General features: G+C 47.2%; 1 protein-coding gene across 2 annotated transcripts in view; it reads right to left on the reverse strand.

Moving 5' to 3' along the window:
• LOC135530379 (ankyrin repeat and fibronectin type-III domain-containing protein 1-like) overlaps positions 1-24,554 on the reverse strand; it is an 88,827-nt gene that overhangs the window by 362 nt on the left and 63,911 nt on the right. For both annotated transcript variants that reach the window (XM_064958716.1, XM_064958715.1), the window contains 15 exons: positions 22,780-22,977; positions 21,320-21,433; positions 21,088-21,185; positions 19,280-19,370; positions 17,007-17,114; positions 15,118-15,217; positions 7,417-7,549; positions 7,034-7,153; positions 6,352-6,567; positions 3,415-3,581; positions 3,119-3,269; positions 2,862-3,030; positions 2,539-2,705; positions 2,076-2,283; positions 183-859 (listed from right to left, as the gene is read on the reverse strand). In XM_064958716.1, the coding sequence (XP_064814788.1) occupies positions 183-859; positions 2,076-2,283; positions 2,539-2,705; positions 2,862-3,030; positions 3,119-3,269; positions 3,415-3,581; positions 6,352-6,567; positions 7,034-7,153; positions 7,417-7,549; positions 15,118-15,217; positions 17,007-17,114; positions 19,280-19,370; positions 21,088-21,185; positions 21,320-21,433; positions 22,780-22,977 (2,717 nt within the window). The remainder of the gene's footprint in view (positions 1-182; positions 860-2,075; positions 2,284-2,538; positions 2,706-2,861; positions 3,031-3,118; positions 3,270-3,414; positions 3,582-6,351; positions 6,568-7,033; positions 7,154-7,416; positions 7,550-15,117; positions 15,218-17,006; positions 17,115-19,279; positions 19,371-21,087; positions 21,186-21,319; positions 21,434-22,779; positions 22,978-24,554) is intronic.

The raw sequence follows: 24,554 nt of genomic DNA on the forward strand, positions 1-24,554 counted from the left end.
GGGACAGCGAGTGGAAGAGAAAGAGGAACAGAGGCAATCAGATTAAGCAGAATGTGATTGGTCAAAAGGGGTTTCAATGTTACACCTGACAGTTTTATAATTGGATACCCAAATGAAAGAGTTACCCAAACATGAACAACAATTCATTAAACCCGGACATCCTCAAGCCAAGTTCCACATACCTTGACACTGGTTTCCTTGGGTAGCCCGGTTCGGTACTGCGGGTACACCCGGAGCGTGGCGTGCCAGCCTTTCCTGTGGGCACCGGGCGAGGGGGAACCTGAGAGCCTCTGGGTGCCGCTGTCCTCTGACAGGGTGCGGACGGGGGGCTGGGGGTGCGGCAGGCATCGCTCAGCAGGGCAGCAGCGGTCCACAGAGGAGGGTCGGTGCCAGCGGCGGTGGGGGGAGGAGGATGGTGAGGGTGAGTGTGCAGTATGACCACCAGAGGGGAATTCAAGACTACTGGTTCTCACACAGAAGGCCTGCCTCTTCTCTGTGATCCTCAGTAGTTCGATCTGCCTGCTGGGTAGGATGAAGTCGCTGTCGAAGAGCTCCATGGGACCCCCCCTGCCCCTCCGCCTCTCCCCACCGGGCCCCCCTCCGCTCAGCCGTTGTTCGCCGGCAGGACCTGTCTGGGGCTCCGAGGCCTGGAGCACGTCTGGAGTGGAGTCTCTCAGTGCTCCTGTCCCTGAACCCCCTCCAACCCCTCCTCCCACACCGCCGCCGGAGGAGGAGAGGGGCGAGGGCGGCAGAAGGTCCAACTCGCGGGGGCTCTGGGCACGGCTAGAGTCGTAGTCGCTGTCGGTGGTGAGGAAGACCTCAGAGGAACCCTCTTCATCTGAGAGACCGTGGAAGTCTACTGTGGGGGAGAAACAAAAAACACAAATATTCATCTTTAGGTCAAACACACACAATAATTCCCCTGTGGATAAAACACACACAATCATTCCCCTGTGGGTCAACCACACACAATCATTCCCCTGTGGGTCAAACACACACAATCATTCCCCTGTGGGTAAAACACACACAATCATTCCCCTGTGGGTCAAACACACACAATCATTCCCCTGTGGGTCAAACACACACAATCATTCCCCTGTGGGTAAAACACACACAATCATTCCCCTGTGGGTCAAACACACACAATCATTCCCCTGTGGGTCAACCACACACAATCATTCCCCTGTGGGTCAACCACACACAATCATTCCCCTGTGGGTAAAACACACACAATCATTCCCCTGTGGGTAAAACACACACAATCATTCCCCTGTGGGTAAAACACACACAATCATTCCCCTGTGGGTAAAACACACACACTCATTCCCCTGTGGGTAAAACACACACAATCATTCCCCTGTGGGTAAAACACACACACTCATTCCCCTGTGGGTAAAACACACACACTCATTCCCCTGTGGGTAAAACACACACACTCATTCCCCTGTGGGTAAAACACACACAATCATTCCCCTGTGGGTAAAACACACACAATCATTCCCCTGTGGGTAAAACATACACAATCATTCCCCTGTGGGTAAAACACACACAATCATTCCCCTGTGGGTAAAACACACACAATCATTCCCCTGTGGGTAAAACACACACAACCATTCCCCTGTGGGTAAAACACACACAATCATTCCCCTGTGGGTAAAACACACACAATCATTCCCCTGTGGGTAAAACACACACAATCATTCCCCTGTGGGTAAAACATACACAATCATTCCCCTGTGGGTAAAACACACACAATCATTCCCCTGTGGGTAAAACACACACAATCATTCCCCTGTGGGTAAAACATACACAATCATTCCCCTGTGGGTAAAACACACACAATCATTCCCCTGTGGGTAAAACACACACAATCATTCCCCTGTGGGTAAAACACACACAATCATTCCCCTGTGGGTAAAACATACACAACCATTCACCTTTGTATAAGCCACACATACACAAGCAATAATTTATTTTCTCGTAAAATGGACCGTACACCACAAGGCTGTGTGACCAGGAGGAAAAACCCCTTGCCCTATCTCTGCCCCCTATAAGATAGGTTCTCGGGGTCTTACCAGAGTGCTTGCGGCTGGGTTCGGGGGAGGGCATGGGTGAGGGAAGGTAGTCTGGCTGGGATGAGGTGGAGCGGGGCGTGTCGGGCACTGCGTCCCTGGAGAAGTGGATGATCCAGCCCAGGGAAATGGCCCCGGTGGGCTGCTTGTAGCGGGCATACTGCAGGGCGTCCATGATCCACCGCGCCTCCCGCCACACCTCCTCCATTTGCTGTAATAGGGGGAAACATGCAGGAAAAATACATTGTTAACTTTTAGTGCTCTTTCAAATGCAATATTGTTTACTTTTTTGTGCTCTTTGAAACGCCATGTGCTACAAATGAGCTCCAGGTGGTCTTTTAGCTCCTTGCGTGATGCTTGCTTAGCTCTGATATGACTGTAGTTTCCATTATTATGGAGCAATTGGAGACTACATCCAGATCAGGATATCTAGGTTACGGGAAGCTCAGCTAGGACTCCAACCTACCTGCATGTGCTCCTGGACCTGCTGGTGTTTCTGCTTGGCGGCGTGGAGCTCCGTCTCAGAGAAGGCCTCCCTCAGGGTCTGCTGGGACATGAGCGACTCCAGCTCCAGCAGGGCAGACACACGGCAATACTGCCCTATGAAGCTGGGGCAGTAGGCATCAAAGTGAACTGTAGAGGGGGATAGAAAAGGGCACAGGACAGACTTCAAAAAAAAAAAAGTCACAATAGGCCAATCAATCGGATGTCAACTGAATGACTATAGTTGCATAAATAAACAGTAATTGGAAGACATAAGGAAATCCTACTAGACAGAGCAGTACTGACCCAGCTCAAAGATCTGCAGAGGCAGGGTGAGGAAGCCTGATCGGGGGGAATAGGGGTTGTTCTGGCCGGGGGCCGTACACACGTCGTCTGAGGGGGGCAGCAGTAGCAGGAAGGACACCGTGTCCCCAAATTCCAACACCTCCTGGGCGTAGATACGGAAGTCCTGCACCTGGGACAGTGGGACAGCATGCTGAGTCACAACGATGACATTGATGCCATGTAAAGGATAGTAATGGATGGAAGGATGGTGTGCTGACCTGGCTGACAGGGATGTTCATGTGGGCCATGAGGTCCTTGGCAGCTCTGCGTAGGTCCTGTAGGAGGCGGTGTGGAGCGCTCTGCACATCCTGGTCCATCTCCAGAGACTCCTCCAGAGAACTGAGGGCCTGCAGCCACTGCCACTCTTCCCTGATACACACACACACACACACACGCAAACACACACAGTTACAAATATATTACAGACAACAGCTAGTATTTCAATAACAACACCATAACATGAAATCAATGAATTCCCTGATAAACCCCGGTGGCTGGTATCCTGGTACTTCACCTAGACACATTACAGTTGTCTCGTATCTTAGCATGACAGAGGACGTTGGGTAGCTTCTGAGGCACCAGGGCTCTGATCTGGTCCACAGAGCTACACAGCTTCAGGTAGCCCAGGTACAGGCCTGGGGAGAGGAGCTTTCTGCTCCGTCTGTGGTACGCCAGCTTCTCCTGAAATAGACGATGGGAACCAGACGGGGAAGGCAATGAGACAGCCGTTGTTGACGTCTGGGATGGCCTTTGAAATAGTTTATTTTTATGTAATTTATTTAGATGATGTTGTTGCTTTGAGGGCTTTGAGGATCAGCTTGCACCAGTCTGTGGTCTTTTGTATTTTTTTGTTGGTTAATGTGAAATAATAACCGTACAATGTATTTCATATGTTTTCAATCACATCATTTGTTCATATTTGGCATCATAAGCTATATTTACAGTTTCTTTCTATTGCTTTGGTGCATTTTCACAAGTCTGTGGTACATTTTCACAATGCTTTAGTACAAAATTCAAAACAGATCCTTAAAATGGCAGTTGCTTCAAAACTCGAAGCACAATTCCAGTTGACTAAGTACAACACACAAAATCATACAGTCACTTTTTCACTAAACGTATTCATCAGTTTCATCTAGAAATTCATGTTTCAGATTGCAATACATGTTCATATAAAGTCGTTGCTTTTCACAATGCAATGATCACATCACTTTTATATGATTGTCTTCACATTTGTTCAAATACATTTTACTATTACTAAAGCCAACTGCTCTTAATTGATAATTGTTTGGTAAACCTATTGATTTGAAATTGGTAAGTCTACAACAGATTCTGAGAAGTACTTCATGAAAATGTACGTTTGTAAAGTACAGTGTATTCGGAAAGTATTCAGACCCTTTGCCTTTTTCCCATATCTCATTACGTTACAGCCTTATACTAAAATTGATTATATAGTATTTTTCCCTCATCAATCTACACACTATACCCCATAATGACAAAGCACTTTTTTTATGTTTGCAAATGTACTAAATAGAAAAAAACTGAAATACAACATTTACATAAGTATTCAGACCCTTTACTCAGTACTTTGTTCAATCACCTTTGGCAGCAATTACAGCTTTGAGTCTTCTTGGGTATGACACTACAAGTTTGGGCACACCTTTATTTGAGGAGTTTCTTCCTTTCTTCTTTGAAGATCCTCTCAAGCTCTGTCAGGTTGGATGGGGAGCGTCGCTGCAGAGCTATTTAGCTATTTTCAGGTCTCTCCAGATATGTTTGATAGGGTTCAAGTCTGGGCTCTGGGTGGACCAGACCTGTCTCAAAGCCACTCTTCTGTTGTCCTGGCTGTGTGCTTAGTCTCATTGTCCTATTGGAAGGTAAACTTTCATCACAGACTGAGGTACTGAGCGCTCTGGAGCAGGTTTTCATCAAGGATCTCTCTGTACTCTCTCCGTGGCCCGTTCATTTTTTCCTCGATCCTGACTAGTCTCCCAGTCCCTGCCACTGAAAAACATCACCACAGCGTGATGCTGACCCGTAGGGATGGTGCCAGGTTTCCTCCATATGTGATGCTTGGCATTCAGGCCAAAGAGTTCAATCTTGGTTTTATCAGACCAGAGAATCTTGTTTCACATGGTCTGAGTCCTTTAGTTGCCTTTTGGCAAACTGAGGAGTGGCTTTTGTCTGGCCACTCTACCATAAAGGCCTGATTGTTGGATTTCTGCAGAGATGGTTGTTCTTCTGGAATGTTCTCCCATCTCTTACAGAGGAACTCTGGAGCTCTATCAGAGTGACCAATGGGTTCTTGGTCACCACCCTGACCAAGGCCCTTCTCCCCCTAATAATCCATATGGTCGGGCGGGCAGCTCCAGGAAGTGTCTTGGTGGTTCCAAATTTCTTCCATATGATAATGATGGAGGTCACTGTGTTCTTGGGGACCTTCAATGCTGCAGACATTCTTTGGTACCCTTCCCCAGATCAGAGCCTCGACACAATCCTGTCTCGGCGCTCTATGGACAATTCCTTTGACCTCATGGCTTGGTTTTTGCTCTGACACTCACGGTCGACTGTTGGACCCTATTTAGACAGGTGTGTGCCTTTTCAAATCATGTCCAATCGAATTGAATTTACCTCAGGTGGACTCCAATCAAGATGTAGAAACATTTCAAGGATGATCAATGGAAACAGGATGCACCTCAGCTCAATTTCGAGACTCATAGTAAAGGGTCTGAATACTTATGTAAATAAGGCATTTCTGTTTTTTATTTGTAATACATTTACAAAAGTGTCTCAAAACCTGTTTCACTTTATCATTAGGGAGTATTGTGTGTAAATTGATGAGGAAAATGTTTAATTTAATCCATTTCAGAATAAGGCTGTAACAAAATGTGGAGAAGGGGTCAAGGGGTCTGAATACTTTAAAATTGCGCTGTATGTCTGCAAGACTCTTATTTAAATGAATGGTGTTTCAGGGAATTTGAGCATACAGGAGATTACAGGAGCTGTTTTGCTGGCAAGGATCCATTGGACCTGATGTTTGCTGTGACTAACTGTCTGCCGTGACTGTGAGTCAACTGGACTTAATAGCTTAATAGACTACTTAGACATGCACATTGGCATGACAGGCAGCGAATTGCCGTGTGTACAATTAAAATAAACACATACAATGTGGTGAAGGGTAAATATAAGGAACTGTTTAATCTACATTGTGGATTTGGTTTGGTATGAATGCAGACTCAGCCTCTTTTGAACATGCTAATTTGTAGGCTGTTCAAATGAATACCTAAAGCTTACGTAATTGTCCTCAGATTCAAACTCAATCCAATTAGCTATTTCAAATTACTTCACCTTATTCTCTGGGGAGTCTGTAATGTTTAAGGAAAAGGGTCTCGGTGTCACTAATGTTACATTGCTAAGCTCTAAACACCAGAGGTTGTAGTGGGTTGGGACATACGTGGAGGGTGATGAGCAGCGTGTCCAGGGCTGTGGGCTCCTCGGGGGACGAGATGGACTTGCGTTGAAGCTGAAGCTTACACAGATGTGTCCACTTCACCCCGTCCAGACTGGGACACACGTTCATGTCCTTCAGCAACACCAGCAGCGCGTTGCCATGCTTGTCTTTGATTGGCTCAAAGTAAACCTGACCCAGGTCCTGAGTTCCCAGCATTCCCTGCAAAAACAGCCCCAAAAAGACCTTTTCAAAGACACATGGTTTTGACCAGAATCTGATGGTTTCAACTAACATTTGATGGTTCTGACCAATATTTGATCAATATGTCATGGTTTTGGAGAGGAGTTTTTTTAATCAAGATTATATGGTTTTGACCATGTTATCAGTGGTAACTAGTGATAAATGACCACGAGTGCTTATAAGGGTGTTACTAACATTTACAGTTTTAGTCATTTAGCAGACGCTTTTATCCAGAGCGACTTACAGGAGCAATTAGGGTTAAGTGCCTTGCTCAATGGAACATCGGCAGATTTTTTTACCTTGTCGGCTCAGCGATTCGAACCGGTAACCTTTCGGTTACTGTCTTAACGCTCTTAACCGCTAGGATATCTCACCGTCCATTTAAAGTGTTATGTATTAAGGTGTTATGTCATGTTTATAACAGTATTGATGGGTAAGGACGTACCTGTAGTTGGGATACGGCCTGCAGCATCTTGAGGCGTGTCTGGAGGGTGCAGGAGCAGGAAGACTGGGAGGGGCTGAGACACTGTTGCAGCCACGGAATCTCCTCCCATAGGTAGGACACCTGGTGATGGAGAAACGCACAAGCATTTAGGATCAAATGGTAATTACACAGTAATAATCAATTCTTGTTTATTTCTTTAGGACTCATTGAAGCAAGCAACTCTGAGTACCACGTTGTTAGTATGTTAGCAATTTTGTAGAATTCTTTGAAGTACTATAAGTTCCCGAATGTACCAACTGTTACCACCTACGTTTCTACCAGGTAAATACCAGTGGAAACTGTCAAATGCGAATGGTTAGGTATGGAACTAGTCCGTACGTTACCTTAGTGAACCATAGGAAGTCCTGCATCAGTGAGCTGGAGTAGGAGTCATCTATCTCTACGATGGGGATCTGGTCCTCAGGCGTCACAAGTACGTTGTCATCTCGGTAGAATATAGACGTCAAGTAGAGACCTCTGGAGGACAATAAAGACAAATCAGAATCCGTTAGTTTTCTCCAAAGTCACTAATTCTCAACAGCACAATGAAGGTCTCCTTGAACTAATAATTCTCACAATAGCCTATAGGTAGAATGGCATTTGAGATAATATTTTGTGGCACTCGTAGCATTTATACCAGTCAAAAGTTTGGACATACCTATTCATTCAAGGGTTTTTCTTTATTTTTACTATCTCATACATTGTAGAATAATACTGAAGACATCAACATAATGAAATAACACATATGGAATCCTGTAGTAACCAAAAAAGTAGCTACTCTTTGCCTTGATGACAGCTTTGCACACACTTGTCATTCTCTTAACCAGCTTCACCTGGAATGCTTTTCCAACCGTCTTGAAGGAGTTCCCACATATGCTGAGCACTTGTTGACTGATTTTCCTTCACTCTGCGGTCCAACTCATCCTAAACCATCTCAATTGTGTTGAGGTGGTGTGATTGTACAATTTGACCATGAAGGCCTGATTCACGCAGTCTCCTCTGAACAGCTGATGTTGAGATGTGTCTGTTACTTGAACTCCGTTCAGCATTTATTTGGGCTGCAATTTCTGAGGCTGGTAACAGTAATGAATGTATCCTCTACAGCAGAGGTAACTCTGGGTCTTCCTTTCCTGTGGCGGTCCTCATGAGAGCCAGTTTCATCATAGCGCTTGATGGTTTTTGCGATTGCACTTGAAGAAACTTTCAAAGTTCTTGAAATGTTCTGCATTGACTGACCTTAATGTCGTAAAGCTGGTATTCCCCCCAGGGGTACGCGAAATGCTGTCAGGGGTACGGCAAATAAAAATGTGAGTCACATTTTCAAACAGTCCATTTATATTTTCCTACGGGGCTATACATTTGGGTGAGTTTTGGGACAATGCTGGGGGAAAAGGCCAAAAAAAAGATACAGACAATGCCTTCATCAGTGACATGGCAGGAGATGTGTTGAAACAATTACTGCTGCACATACAAGCCAGTGAATTCTATGCGTTACAGCTGGATTAGTCAACAGACGTGGCGGGCCTGGCATAGCTCCTGGTATATGCCCGTTGCATTTATGGGGGGTCAATTAAGAAAGACATCCTCTTCTGCAAACCACTGGAAACCCGGACAACAGGAGAGGACATTTTTAAAGAACTGGACAACTTTGTGACATCAAATGGACATTGGTGGTCAAGATGTGTTGGTATCCGTACTGATGGCGCAAAAGCCATGACAGGGAGACATAGCGGAGTGGTAATGAGCATGCAAGCAGTTGCTCCCGACGCCACTTGGGTACAATGCAGCATCCACCGAGAGGCTCTTGCTGCCAAGGGAATGCCTGACAGCTTGAAAGACTTTTTGGACACTACAGTGAAAATGGTTAACTTAAAGGAAGGCCCCTGAACTCTCGTGTATTTTCTGTACTATGCAATGTTATGAACAGGCCCCCATTAACATCGACAGGGCTGTAGTGGAGCGGTTCGAGATTTTCCACATCTCCAACAAACTATCATGGTCCAAACATACCAAACACACCAAAACAGTCGTGAAGAGGGCACGACAAAACCTTTTCCCCCTCAGGAGACTGAAAAGACTTGGCATGGGTCCCCAGATCCTCAAAAGGTTCTACAGCTGCACCATCGAGAGCATCCTGACCAGTTGCATCACCGCCTGCTCGGCATCTGACCGTAAGGCACTACAGAGGGTCGTGCGAACGGCCCAGTACATCACTGGGGCCAAGCTTCCTGCCATCCAGGACCTATTTAATAGGCGGTATCAGAGGAATTGTCAGAGACTCCAGTCACCCAAGTTATAGACTGTTTTCCCTGCTACCGCACAGCAAGCGGTGCCGGAGCGCCAAGTCTAGGACCAAAAGGCTCCTCAACAGCTTCTACCCCCAAGACATAAGACTGCTGAACAATTGATAAAATGGACAATTTACATTGACCCCCCCTTTTGTACACTGCTGCTACTCGCTGTTTGTTTGCTATCTATTCATAGTCACTTCGCCCCCACCTACTGTACATATACAGATTACCTTAACTGACTCGATACCGGTGCCCCCTGTATATATCCTCGTTATTGTTATTCTTATTGTTTACTTTTTATTATTACTTTTTATCTTAGTCTACATGGTAAATATTTCTTCTTCTTGAACTGCACTGTTGGTTAAGGGCTTGTAAGTAAGCATTTCATGCTAAAGTCTACACTTGTTGTATTCGGCACATGTGACAAATAAAGTTTGATTTGATATGGGCAGCGACCATGTAACGCTTTTACAACATACAGAAGTGTGCTGGTTATCAAGGGGCAAGGTATTGAAAAGTTTTTTATTAATGAGAGACGAGCTCATTTTCACTTGTCTGACCGCTTGCATGGTGACGAGCTTCTCACACGACTGGCCTATCTGGGTGATGTTTTTTCTCGCCCGAATTATCTGAATCTGGGATTACAGGGACTCTCCGCAACTATATTCAAATTGAGGCTATGAATAAGAAGTTGGTGCTGGGCCTCCCGGTGGCGCAGTGGTTAAGGGTGCTGTACTGCAGCACAAGCTGTGCCACCAGAGTCTCTGGGTTCACGCCCAGGCTCTGTTGCAACCAACCAGGAAGTCCGTTGGGTGACGCACAATTGACATAATTAGCATCGTCCGGGTTAGGGAGGGCTTGGCCGGTAGGGATATCCTTGTCTCATCACGCACCAGCAAATCCTGTGGAGGGCCGGGCTCAGTGCACACTATCCAAGCCAGGTGCACGGTGTTTCCTCTGACACATTGTATGCGCGCTGTGTTAAGAAGCAGTGCTGCTTGGTTGGGTTGTGTATCAGAGGACGCATGACTGGCAACCTTCGTCTCTCCTGAGCCCGTATGGGAGTTGTAGCAATGAGACAAGATAGTAGCTACTAACAAATACCATGAAATTGGGGGAGAAAAAGGGGTAAAAATTAATTAAAAGAAAAAAAAGAAGTTGGAGCTCTTCTCTGTCTGCATTAACAAGGACAACACACAGGTCTTTCATTGTATGATTTTTTTGTGGAACTCAAGCTTACAGACAATTTCAAATGTGATATAGCGGCCCTCACTAGCATGAAAACTAAATACAGGCACTGTATGTGGAAAATGATTTAAGACAGACTCTCTCCAATACAACCCAACATTGCAGAATTATGTGCATCCTTTCAAGTACACCCTTTTCATTAACCTGTGGCGAGTTATCCACAATTTTCTATGAGCAAATAAGGTTTAATATGTGAGATGGTTAAATAAGGAGCAAAATTATTTATTATTATTATCTTATTATGTGTGCCCTGGTCCTATAAGAGCTCTTTGTCACTTCCCACGAGCCGGGTTGTGACAAAAAGTGACACTCATTCTTATGTTTAATAAATGCATTGTATAGTGTGTGTGTGTGACAGGCTTACAATGATGGCAAAAAAACAACATTTGAGAGTGTGCTGACCCTTGTACTAGAGGGGGTACGCAGCTGGAGGTTGAACATTTGAAGGGGTACGGGACTATAAAAAGTTTGGGAACCACTGTTTTAAACTCTTCTTCAGAGTTCGTAAAGTTAGGTGACCTAAACTGGGATATGCTTAACACCGGCCATCCTACAATCTAAGCTATCTAAATCTAAGTCGATCTAACACAAATTATCAAGGAACCTACCAGGTACAACCGCAAATCTGTAAACATGGGCACCCTCATAGATATCATCCTGACCAACTTGCCCTCCAAATACACCTCTGCGGTCTTCAACCAGGATCTCAGCGACCACTGCCTCATTGCCTGCGTCCGTAATGGGTCCATGGTCAAACAACCACCCCTCATCACTGTCAAACACTCCCTAGAATACTTCAGCGAGCAGGCCTTTCTAATCGACCTGGTCCGGGTATCCTGGAAGGATATTGACCTCGTCCCCAGTAGAGGATGCCTGGTTGCTCTTTAAAAGTGCTTCTCACCATCTTAAATAAGCATGCCCCATTCATTTAAAAAAAACTAAGAACAGATATAGCCCCTGGTTCACTCCAGACTTCACTACCCTTGACCAGCACAAAAACATCCTGTGGTGTACTGCATTAGCATCGAATAGCCCCCGCGTTATGCAACTTTTCAGGGAAGTCAGGAACCAATATACACAGTCAGTCAGGAAAACAAAGGCTAGCTTTTTCAAACAGAAATGTGCATCCTGTAGCACTAATTCCAAAAAGTTTTGGGACACTGTAAAGTCCATGGAGAATAAGAGCACCTCCTCCCAGCTGCCCAGCCTGAACTGAGGCTAGGAAACACTGTCTCCACCGATAAATCTACGATAATGCTTTCCATAATAATGCTACCCCTACCAACAGCTCTGCATCCCCCGCAGAAACTTGCCCAAGGTCCCCCCCCTCACTTCTCCTTCACAAAAATCCAGATAGCTGAATCTGCAAAATCTGGACCCCTACAAATCAGCTGGGTTAGACAATCTGGACCCTCTCTTTCTAAAATTGCAACCCCTATTACTAGCCTGTTCAACCTGTCTTTCATATCGTCTGAGATTCCCAAAGATTGGAAAGCTGCCATGGTCATCCCCCTCTTCAAAGGGGAGACACTCTAGACCCAAACTGTTACAGACCTATATCCATCCTGCCCTTCCTTTCTAAAGCCTTCGAAAGTCAAGTTAACAAGCAGATCACCGACCATTTCGAATCCCGCCCTTCCTTCTCCACTCTGCAATCTGGTTTCCGAGCTGGTTATGGGTGCACCTCAGCCACGCTTTGGCCTAGCGTCGTCCGGGTTAGGGAGGGCTTGGTCGGTAGGGATGTCCTTGTCTCATCGCGCACCAGCGACTCCTGTGGCGGGCCGGGCGCAGTGCGCGCTAACCACATTTGCCAGGTGCATGGTGTACCCTCCGACACATTGGTGCGGCTGGCTTCCGGGTTGGATGCACGCTGTGTTAAGAAGCAGTACGGCTGGTTGGGTTGGGACGCATGACTTTCAACCTTCGTCTCTCCCGAGCCCGTACGGGAGTTTTAGCGATGAGACAAGATAGTAGCTACTACAACAATTGGATACCACGAAATTGGGGAGAAAAGGGGTAAAATAAAATAAAATAAAAATCTTTGTAAAGCCCCGCCATATCTCAGCTCACTGGTCACCATAGCAACACCCACCTGTAGCACGCCCTCCAGCAGGTATATTTCACTGGTCATCCCCAAAGCCAACACCACTTTGGCCGCCTTTCCTTCCAGTTCTCCACTGCCAATGACTGGAATGAATTGCAAAAGTCAATGAAGCTGGAGACTTATATCTCCCCCACTAACTATGAGCATCAGCTGTCAGAGCAGCTTACCGACCACTGCACCTGTGCACAGCCCATCTGTAAATAGCCCCTCAACTACCTCATCCTCATATTTTTTTGTTGTTGCTCTTTTGCACTCCAGCATCTCTATTTGCACATCATCATCTGCACATCTATCACTCCAGTGTTAATGCTAAATTGTAAATATTTTGCCACTGTATTGCCTTTCTACATTCGCACACAATGTATATAGATTTTTCTATTGTGTTATTGACTATACGTTTGTTGATCCCATGTGTAACTCTGTGTTGTTGTTTTTGTCACACTGCTTTGTTTTATCTTGGCCAGGTCGCAGTTGTAAATGAGAACTTGTTCTCAACTGGCCTACCTGGTTAAATAAAAGTGAAATATTTTTTTTAAAATAATAAAGTAATGATGGACTGTCATTTCTCTTTGCTTATTTGGGTTTCCCCGCCTCAGTGGCACCTTTAGAGCGGCGGCAACCTCGGACTGGGGACCCGAGCATAGGGCCCCGAATGGATGGGAGATTCCGGCAGCACCGGAGAGGTGGGAGACTCCGGCAGCGCCGGAGTGAAGGCGATTCCGGCAGCGCCGGAGTGAAGGGGGCTCTGACAGCTCCTGACTGACGGGCGGCTCTGGCAGCTCCTGACTGACGGGCGGCTCTGGCAGCTCAGGACAGACGGGCGGCTCTGGCAGCTCAGGACAGACGGGAGACTCTGGCAGCTCAGGACAGACGGGAGACTCTGGCAGCTCAGGACAGACGGGAGACTCTGGCAGCTCAGGACAGACGGGAGACTCTGGCAGCTCAGGACAGACGGGAGACTCTGGCAGTGCTGGACTCGAGGGAGCACCTGGAGGAAGGAGACAGAGAGACAGCCTGGTGCGTGGGGCTGCCACCGGAGGACTGGAGGGAGTGGAGGAGGCACAGAGAGACAGCCTGGTGCGTGGATGCGCACTGGAGGTCTCGCGCACCGAGCCTGCACAACCCTACCTGGCTGGATACTCCCCGTCGCCAGGCCAGTGCGGCGAGGTGGAACAGACCGCACTGGGCTGTGCTGGCGAACCGGGGACACTGTGCGTAGGGCTGGTGCCATGTACCCCGGCCCAAGGAGACGCACTGGAGACCAGATGAGCTGAGCCGGCTTCATGGCACCTGGCTCGATGCCCACTCTAGCCCAGCCGATACGAGGCGCTGCGATGTAATGCACCGGGCTATGCCTGCGCACCGGGGACACCGTGCGCCTCACGGCATAACACGGTGCCTGCCCGATCCACCTCTCTCCACGGTAAGCACGGGGAGTTGGCTCAGGTCTCCTACCTGACTTAGCCACATTCCCCGTGTGCCTCCCCCAAGACATTTTTGGGGCTGCCTCTCGTCCCGCCGCGCTGCAGTGTTGCCTCCTCATACCACCGCCGCTCAGCTTTCGCTGCCTCCAGCTCTGCCTTGGGGCGGCGATATTCCCCAGCCTGTGCACAAGGTCCTTCTCCTTCCAGAATCTCCTCCCATGTCCATGAGTCCAGAGATTTCTGCTGCTGCCCGATACCACGCTGCTTGGTCCTTGGTTGGTGGGTGATTCTGTAACGGCCGTTGGCGGTGGAAGAAGTTGAGGACCAATGCGCAGCGTGGTAAGTGTCCATATTTTTAATAAAGTAATAGAACACTGAACAAAAACAACAAAGTGAACGAACGAAACCGAAACAGTTCTGTCTGGTGCAGATACAAACACTCAACAGAAAACAGAACATAGACTACCCACCCAACTCACGCCCTGACCATACTAAAACAAAGACATAACAAAAGAACTAAGGTCAGAACGTGACACCTACCTTGTCACAACACAATTGATTGGCTCAAATGCATTAAGAAGGGAAAAAAATCCACAAATGAACTTTTAACAAGGCACACCTGTTAATTGAAATGCATTCCAGGTGACTACCTCATGAAGCTGGTTGAGAGAATACTAAGAGTGTTCAAAGCTGTCATCAAGGCAAAGGGTGGCTACTTTGAAAATTCTCAAAAATAAAACATATTTGATTTGTTAAACACCGTTTTGGTTACTACATGATTCCATACGTGTTATTTCATAGTTTTGATATCTTCACTATTATTATACAATGTAGAAAATAGTACAAATAAAGAAAAACCTTTAAATGAGTAGGCGTATCCAAACTTTTGACTGGTACTGTAGGTGTGAAAATAAATAATCTCATGAAAGTGAAGATGGAAGGCAGGAGATATAAGAAGGTGTAAAATGCTTAAAATACCGTTTCAAGCTTTTGACAAATTTGCTGGTAGGCTGGAAGAGGTGGCGCAGGCTTTTGGATACGGAATGTTTCCTCACATGTGGAGGGGCTTTGCACTGCTCTGAAAGGATGAGAGTGTCAAGACAGTGATTAATAGAACTACTGTACCAAGTCAAAGACTCAGTAAGAATTCACAGTAAGAATTTTCTTCGGTGCATCACTGTTAGGAATGAATACTGCATCCTGTGGCCCACAGCTTAGGTGTATGCACAGTAGTGTAGTGGAATGTGTTGGTCATTTCATGTGTTCTATTCAGGTTAGGTCAGTTGACACATTCACACACACGCTGAAGCAGACTATAGGGCCAGAGGAAACCAGCCATTCTAAGTGCAGTCACAAAGGGGGGCTGTGTGTGAATGTGTGTGTGTGTGTGTGTGTGTGTGTGTGTGTGTGTGTGTGTGTGTGTGTGTGTGTGTGTGTGTGTGTGTGTGTGTGTGTGTGTGTGTGCGTGCGTGCGTGCGTGTGTGCATGTGCGTTGCGTACCTGGACAGACAGGAGGTGTCAGAGCCTGCCGTATATAGATATAGAGACCTAAAAAGACGTACCGGGGGGACGGAGGGTGGGGCAGGGGGTTACAGGAGGAGGAGGTGGAGGGGGTAACCCTTCGTCTTTCACTGACAGGGAGGTCAGTTCTCTCTGAGGGGACATGTTTATTTTTAGTGGGCCTGGGGGGGGGAGCAAGTGAGATAATGTGCTTTACAATTCATTAGAACCTGCGGGGTCCCCCCCCCTACACAGAAGCCCTGAGGCAATCTCACTCCGGCTCAGGCCACTTAAGTCAATAAATCCCCTATTCAGGAGAAATGAACACATTTTATTTTCATGAGACGAGTCGTGGTGGAATAACAAGAAAACGAGCTGCAGTTCACCCCCCCCCTTACTGGAGCCCCCCCCCTCTCCAACAGCCCTCTTACCGCCCTGACACTGAGTAAGACAGACAGGTATAGCCGTCCGCTGGGGTGCCTGTGTTAGTCAAGGCCCCTTTCACAGTTTAATTAATAGTGTTTGGAGAAGGGGGGTGCGGGTGGGCAGTTTTTTTTGAGGGGGGGGGGGCAGACAGGGGTCCTGGAGGCCTGTAGGGGGACCAGGCTGCAGCCAGTCAGTGTTAATTTATAGCCCTCAAACTAGAGTCAAGGCTCCGTCTCTACAAGAACAACAAACATGACCTGGGACAGACGACCTCGGCTACCGTGCGTGAACTGGAAAAGCCTGGCCAGGGGACTGAATGCTGACTATTATATAGATTATTACTGATGACTATACATGACATGCTACATACATTATATCATTATGCTATATGTATATATAGTAGGCATAGTATACACTGCTACTCCCCTGATTACTATATGTGACATGTTACTCCATTATGCTATGTATATACAGTAGGTATATACGTTTATACATAGTAATAGTTTACTATACAGTATATGCATGTACTATATATCCTACCATTTCAATATAGGGCTGAGCTGACTGACAGACGGACTGACTGACTGTTTTGTTGTGAAACTGGATTTACAACCACCAGAGGAAATCTTCTATGTTATCAGGCCTTAACGTTCAATTATCGAGCCAATTTACTGTCAGAGGTATTTTGGAAACAAATTATTCCGTTTGGGAAAACTGCTTACTTATTTATGAAAAGATGGGGGTTCATTTCAGTGTGGCACAAAGTGTTCAGGACTCAAGTTTCCCTTAACCACAGACCTAGGATCAGACGACTACAGCCCCAGTCTAACCGTAACATTAAGGAGGATTCAGAAAGGTCTGATCCTGTATAAGTAGTAGAGATGACTTATACTACATGTTGAGGTAGCCGAGAAGAGAAGACGGGGGGAGACTCTTTATACCGTGGCACACACAGTGGCGGTGCGTCTCTTTAATCTGTCCCAGTAGCTGGTCTAGCGCCTCCTTCTGTCCCCGCTGGCGAGGTGCGCGGCCGTCAATCTCCCTCCAACCTAAAGATACATACAGAAACAATGAACAATAAATACAAATGTGGTGCCACCTGGGGTGCCACCGACAGCCATTGTGCCCTTGAGCAAGGCACATGCACCGCAAACTGTGCCAGTGAACTATCAATGTCATAAACCTGCATTACATGGAAATAAGGGGGGGGGGGAAACATGGTGTGTGTCAGTGCCACCTCAGTGTGAGAAAGCTGTGGTTGGCTAAGAGGGAGAGACAGCTCCAGTGTCTGCTGCTGCTGCCACTTGGAGCGAGCCGACTGAGAGCACTCAGTGTGTGCAGACCTGTCCCTCCCTCTCCCCCCTATACATACGCGGGCACACGGCGACTGAGAGGTGCAGGAGTGCAACACGCCACACGCCTCACCCCGCCCACATACTGCACGCACGCACGCACACACACACACACGCACAGCGCCTACAGTACACAAACACACACACACGCACACACACATGCACACACGCACACACACACACACGCTCACACACACACACACACACACACACACACACACACACACACACACACACACACACACACACACACACACACACACACACCGCCTACAGTACACAAACACACTGCACACCCCCCTACACACACACACACACACACGCACGCACACACACACTCACGCGCACACCGCCTACAGTACACAAACACACTGTACACCCCCCTACACAGACAGACACACTACACATCCCTCCCTCAGTCCCACTGTATACACAAGGGGTAAACAGTTTAGTATAGACTCTCCCTCTAGATAGAGAGAGTGTGGCAGCAGTGGCCCGCAGAGGAGTAGAAAAGGAAGGAGGGAGGGAGGATGATGTGCTGGTGATAAGACGGCAGCAACAGCGGCGTCTTGGTTATCCCCCGTGGGCCCCTGGAGGCTGGGTGAAACACCGTGAGCTCTATTCCCGGAAAGGTTCCTGTCCTGACTGGACAACTAGCCTCTTTAATGGCCCCGGGCGGAGAGAGAGGTCCTCGTATAAGGGCCCCACTGTTGGGCCTTTACGGCCCCAGCTCTCACAGACATGCAAATATTTCCAGTGGTAGCCCCAGATGGAAAACACAAACACGCAACCATCGAAATTAGCTCGAAGGGAGGGGAGAGAGGTGGGAAGGGGGAGTTTGGGGGGAGACTGAGGGAAAGCCCAGGCTGACTCTCTCTCTCGCTCTCTCTCTCTCTCTCTCTCTCTCTCTCTCTCTCTCTCTCTCTCTCTCATATATACAGGGAGAGATACAGACATGCTCTACACACTATACAGACTTGCACAGGCAAATTCATACACATTTGGTATGTTTGTATGTGTTTACACCTTTTTACACAAGCACAGAAACACACAAACATGCTTAAAATGAACACACACAAACAAGTGCAGACAAACAAATACGTATGTGACATACACAATAACACATACACATCGAACGTGTTCCAAACGCAGGAGTACACAATGTCTATTCTGCTGTCATACACTGCAGTTTCCTTTCGCTCTCTCTCCCACCATGGACATTCAGTTTGGTCAGGTGTTGAAAGGAAAGGTCAACAGCAGTTGACGCACTTTGAGGTTTTTACGCACAAGCTCTAAAACTCATCCCACACCACGATGTCGGGAATCCCACTCGGAATGTGGAAACGACTGCGGGTCGGGTACATCTCAATAATCTAATTTGGCTTCCTCCCCTCGTGTCCTAACTGGGAGAGAGAGAGAGAGAGAGAGATCGAGAGAGTGAGAAAGGGACAGTGAGAGACAGGAAGAGACAGACTTTGAAAGACTGAGAGGGAAGGAGAGAAATAGAGAGAAGGAGAGAGGCCCGAGGTGTTCTGACCATCCATCTCCTCAGCTGTTGACTTGACTGTTGACACCACCCATTGGCTGATCTCATTAGTCACACAGCTAAGGTTACACACTCTGACGTCTGGCATTAGACGGGGGTCCGGTACCCTGCTTCTGGCCAGGGGGGGGGTCTAGCTGCCAACCACCAACCACCTAACCACCCAATACCATGGAAGTTGGTAAGAGGGAGTGAAGCAACGCTGAAATGACGTTGGCGTTGGAAATTCGGCTCAGACGACACGCTGGATGCGGGTTCAATGAGAACAGCCCAACGCACGAACGGACACACAGATGAGGGGATAGAGAGGTGGACTTACTGGAAGGGGAGGCGCAGGATGGGGTGGAGTTCTGGGCAGGACCCCATCCCTTCATGTTGAAGGCAGACACCTGGACATAGTAATATTCTCCCTACCACAGAACAACACAAAGAGATTAACACAATGCCCTATGAAATAATCAAATGAAGTACATGAAACAAAATAAATGAAATATTATTCCTATTAAAGGGTCTTTTGAATTATTTGCGATAAAGTGTCTCTAATAGTGATGCAGTTGACAAATGATGTGTTCTCTTTCATAGCATATACATTGGGCAGTAATGTTTGTCCCTGCATGTCCTCATACTGTCTGTGTGTGTGTGTGTGTGTGTGTGTGTGTGTGTGTGTGTGGTGTGTGTGTGGGTGGCATGGCGACAGAGCCTAGAGGACCTATATGCACCGGGGGATTTCTCCTGCACAATAATGTCCCCGGAGCGTCTGTCTGTCTATGTGCCCGTCTAAAATGAAAACCATAAATCAGGTTATATATTGCGTGCGTGTGTGTCTGGCTGAGCTCCCTTATGCAATGACGGGAGCTGAGATTTTAAACAATGAAATGTGTTTGAGCAGTTTATTTTACAGAGCTCTAACTCTTTCTGCCCTAATTTAAATGTGTGTGTGTGTGTGTGCGTGTTACGTGTGTGTGTGTGTGTTTATAGTGTGCGTGCTCAGATGACTAGTGACTAGAAAGGAAAGAGAATTTTTGAAGTACAGAAGTATCACATGATAAAAGGCCTTAACAATGTGACATCTAACCAAGTGGCTCAGACACATATGTGATTCCTATCATGGCCCTTCATGTGGAATAGTGGCCTTCCAAATGTTTTTATCGGTCAGAGCTACCAGCTGTTGGAAAGCTAACTGTTGTGTTTTTGTGTGTTGCTTTCTCACCCGTAAATGGGGAAAGTGTAGCTGTATGCCATCGCTGGCTGCCTTTATAAGGCCTGAGGTGGAAGCAGTGGAAATGTGGTTTTCAGACACATGGGAAAGTGTTGATCTGACTGAGACATGGTGACATTTTGACATTCTGATTGAGCATCACTCTGATGTGATGGCCCTGTGTGTGTGTGTGTGTGTGTGTGTGTGTGTGTGTGTGTGTGTGTGTGTGTGTGTGTGTGTGTGTGTGTGTGTGTGTGTGTGTGTGTGTGTGTGTGTGTGTGTGTGTGTGTGTGTGTGTGTGTGCGTGCGTGTGTGTGTGTGTGTGTGTGTGTGTTTGCCTCTCTGAGGTATTTAACTTGGATGTAAGATTTGATGGAAATGAAATTATTCATTGACAGCTGGGGGAGAAAAACATCAGTGCTTTGGAATAGCCCTGTGTTGTGTTCAGTAGGGAAAAAACGGAGTGAAGCAGGTATGCCAGCAGCATACCACCCTGCATCCCACTGCTGCCTTGCTTCTAACCCCCACCCCAAAAAAAAAAATAATCCCAGGACAGTGATTGGGGACATTGCCTTGTGTAGGGTGATGTCTTTCGGATGGAACGTTAAACAGATGTCCTGACCCTCTGTGGTCACTAAAGATGGCATGGCACTTATTGTAAGAGTAGGGGTGTTAACCCTGGCTGAATTTCCCATCTGGCCCTTATACCATTACGGTTACCTAACCATCCCCAACATACAACTGGCTCATTCATCTCCCCTGTAACTATTCCCCAGGTCGTTGCTGTAAATGAGAATGTGTTCTCTGTCAACTTACCTGGTTAAATAAAAGGTGCTATCTAAACTTGTCCAATTAGAGTGTAGAATGCTGTTTTTTGTTGCAAAGCGTTTTGGTATGGTGTGCCCTACTGAACATAAATATATACTCACGCGTGTGAGGTCGGTAATGTTGCACTGCAATAGACTGGTGTCCTCTACTAGCGCCTCACCCAACAGAGGACTGAGGGAAGGGGAACTGCTCCAACTCACTGTGGAGAGCGCGTGCACACACAGTTACATTAGTGCATTTTGTACCTACTTTCCTCCCAGCCTCTATAGAATAATAAACATGACTTCATGTCTTATTAGTAAGCATTGCAAGTAGCATGTAACGGGTGCTGACCTTTGTACTTGGTGACTACTGCAGAGTTGACACTAAGAGGCTCCTGGAAGTCCACCCTCAGACTGGAGCTGCTACTGACAGACAGACGGACAGAGCTGGGAACATCCGGAGGGCCTGTGGACGGACAAACATCTTCATATTATCCGGTATTGTTGTCTTTTTAGGGCTTCAACAATGTTATTCAGTGAGTCAGTGAGAGTCAATCAGGGCTGACAAAAAGTCATAAATGTTAATGGTTTCGTGGAATATGTCACATACCCAGCACTCCCTGGAAAACAGGGGAAAGTGTTGCTGTTGTGGACGATTGTGGTTCAATCAAGATCAACTAAATTGATATCGCACTTTACAATCATTCATCAGTCGACTTGAGGTAACACAGTCACATACAGTGTTCAATCACACAAAAGATGTCTTTTTTTCTTTATTCATAATCATAACACGCACCTTCCACTATCTGAAGAATTTCACTACTGCCTGAGAAAAGCCTACAAAATGTGTCTGGTCATAAAAGCATGGAGTATGTAAAGTAATGAAGAACTCCTCTATGCATCAAAGTCCAGATTGAGTAGGGTGTAAAGGGGCTGTCTGTCTACCTACCACCACGCGTGTCAAGAAATGCCTATAAAAAGTTAAAGAGGGAACATAGACGCACTACACACACACACACACCCCAGACGCGCGCACACACACACGAACACACACAAGCACGCACACATAGGCCTACTCACACATGCATGTGCTCACACATATAAGCATGAACACACACGCTTGGGTGTATACACACACACACACCCCGCTCTGTCCCAGCCATCACAACGTGGAACCTATTAACAGCTCAGCCCAGACAGAATGCCACCAACAACAAAAAAAGAACAAAAAAAATGGAAATCAAGGCGACGCTGGAAAGATCTGGGCCCCAACTGTACTTCAAGTGGAGCCTAGCACATGATCTCTGGCTCCAAAATATCTAACACACACACACGCACACACACACACGCACACGCACACGCACGCACACGCACACGCACACAAACACACACACACGCACACACACAAACTCATGCGCACACACACACGTACACACACAAACGCACGCGCGCACACACACACACACACGCACGCGCGCACACACACACACGCACACACGCACACACACACCACACACACACACAAACTCATGCGCACACACACACGTACACACACAAACGCACGCGCACGCACACACGCACACACACACACACACACACACGCACACGCACACACGCACACACACACACACACACACACACACACACACACACACACACACACACACACACACACACACACACACACACACACACACACACACACAGCATATTTTACAATTAAGTGGCACAAAGCAGTGCCCCCTGTGTGTGTATTATGTGTGTTGTGGCGTGTGTGTCCGTGTGTGTCCGTGTGTGTGTGTGTCTACTAACTGGCATGCTCAAAGCCCGTCTGCATGCGTCTGAAGAGCCGGTGCCTCCACTCCCAGGCCTTGAGTTGCCTCTCATGGTCCGACGCTTCCCGCTCCCCGGGGAACTCACTCCGCACCTGGGCCTGCAAGTCCCCAACACGCTGCTCCGCCTCACGGACCAACGTGGCCAGGTGCACCGCGCGGCCCTCCAGGCTCACAACTGCAGGGCACAAACACACACAGTTGTAATTTGGATTACACACTAAGGCAACGAGGAATAATAGCATCCCTTTTGGGCGAATAAAGCATCGCGCAGGTGTCCTTTCATTCGAAGAAAACCTCCCCCTCTTTTCCCATAATCCACTGGTAAAACCCTCAAGCCTTTTTAATGTCTCTGTTTGTCAGAGGCACTAACGCAAATTCCTCATTAAATCCCATTTAACTGCGCAGTCACTCTTTAAGGGTGACATCATTCAGAGTTAAAATGACAGAGAAAATGGGGTCATGAAAGGAAGTGCGGACAGGCGGGGTTTGGCTTCTCTGTGGTGCAGGGCTTTCAAGGGGACACCCAAAATGATGAGAAAACTGTTTGTCGGCGCGGTAAGACAAGAGGTTTAACCACGTTATTATAGATCAGCCTGGCTTACTACCTCGCTCGGTCTCCCTGACTCAAAGTGGGTCTTGAGTGAACTTCAACATGTCACCGTGTCTCACTTAACTGTGTTCATGCATTTTTCCGTACGTCTCACTGTGTTTCGTTTGTGTTTCTTGTACCATCTGAGCCACAGGGGACCACCACTATGAGTCTATATGGTGTCTATGAATGCCTATGTCTGTCTCTCTATGTCTGTGTCCGAGACAGTATGTCTACAGTATGTCTCAGTGCGTCTCTGTCTCAGGGAGCCGCAGACAGGCTCTCTGAAGTCTCCTGCAGCAGAATCAATGGCTTTTCGGGAGCTTTCGTTCAAAGCCTAACGAAAGCACTGCATTGTCTTTGATCTCAATTCTCCTCAGATGGAGTTTGATTAGAACGCTCTTATAAAAACGCCGACGCGGTATCCTGGTTGGGGTTTGACGGGAGAACCCTTTATTTCTCTCCTCCTCCCTCCCTCTTTCTCTTTCCCTCTCTTTTTTTATTCATGTGTTGTTTGGGCTCCGGAGAGCAATCAAAGAGCAAACTTCAGTAAACACCACTTTCCATTCAAGTGTTTTCAATTTGGTGATACCTTTATAAAAACGCCTGGATAGGTTCTGGAAAGGGAGCGCAAACACAAATAGTCTGGGAGCGCTCGGCGAGTCCTAATCATTAGCAGAGGGTGAGACGGTGGAGGCTGCTAGATCACAGGCGGCAGAACCTTGTGAAGATGACTAATATTGCATCATAATGCCATAACGACACCCCCTTTTGCACCATTATGTTTTTCAGCTTTCACTCTTTCCTCTCTCGACTGCCAGACTGAGAGACAACAACAGTCAACTTTGACGCTCTAGTGTAGGAGCGCGCGGTTGTTTGAGCGCATCGTGAGAGGTTGGTCGTTCTGCTCACTGTGACAGCTGCTCTGGTTGCCGTGGCAGCGGGGGTGGTTTCCATGACGACGGCCGTTCTTGCCGGAGTGAGGATTAAGTTACTTTTAGACGCTGATCTAAAGTCAGTTTTGCATTCTAAGAGTTAGGATTTGGGGAGGGCAAGCTGATCCTAGATCCTAGATATACCAAAAGGACCTATTCTACTCCTACTGTACATGAGGATGGAGCATGCTCCATATTTTCTTCAATAAACAACTGTTGTGATGCTAT

This window comes from Oncorhynchus masou, unplaced genomic scaffold (genome assembly GCF_036934945.1).
Source record: "Oncorhynchus masou masou isolate Uvic2021 unplaced genomic scaffold, UVic_Omas_1.1 unplaced_scaffold_1328, whole genome shotgun sequence".
In the NCBI taxonomy this organism is placed as follows: Eukaryota; Metazoa; Chordata; class Actinopteri; order Salmoniformes; family Salmonidae; genus Oncorhynchus; species Oncorhynchus masou.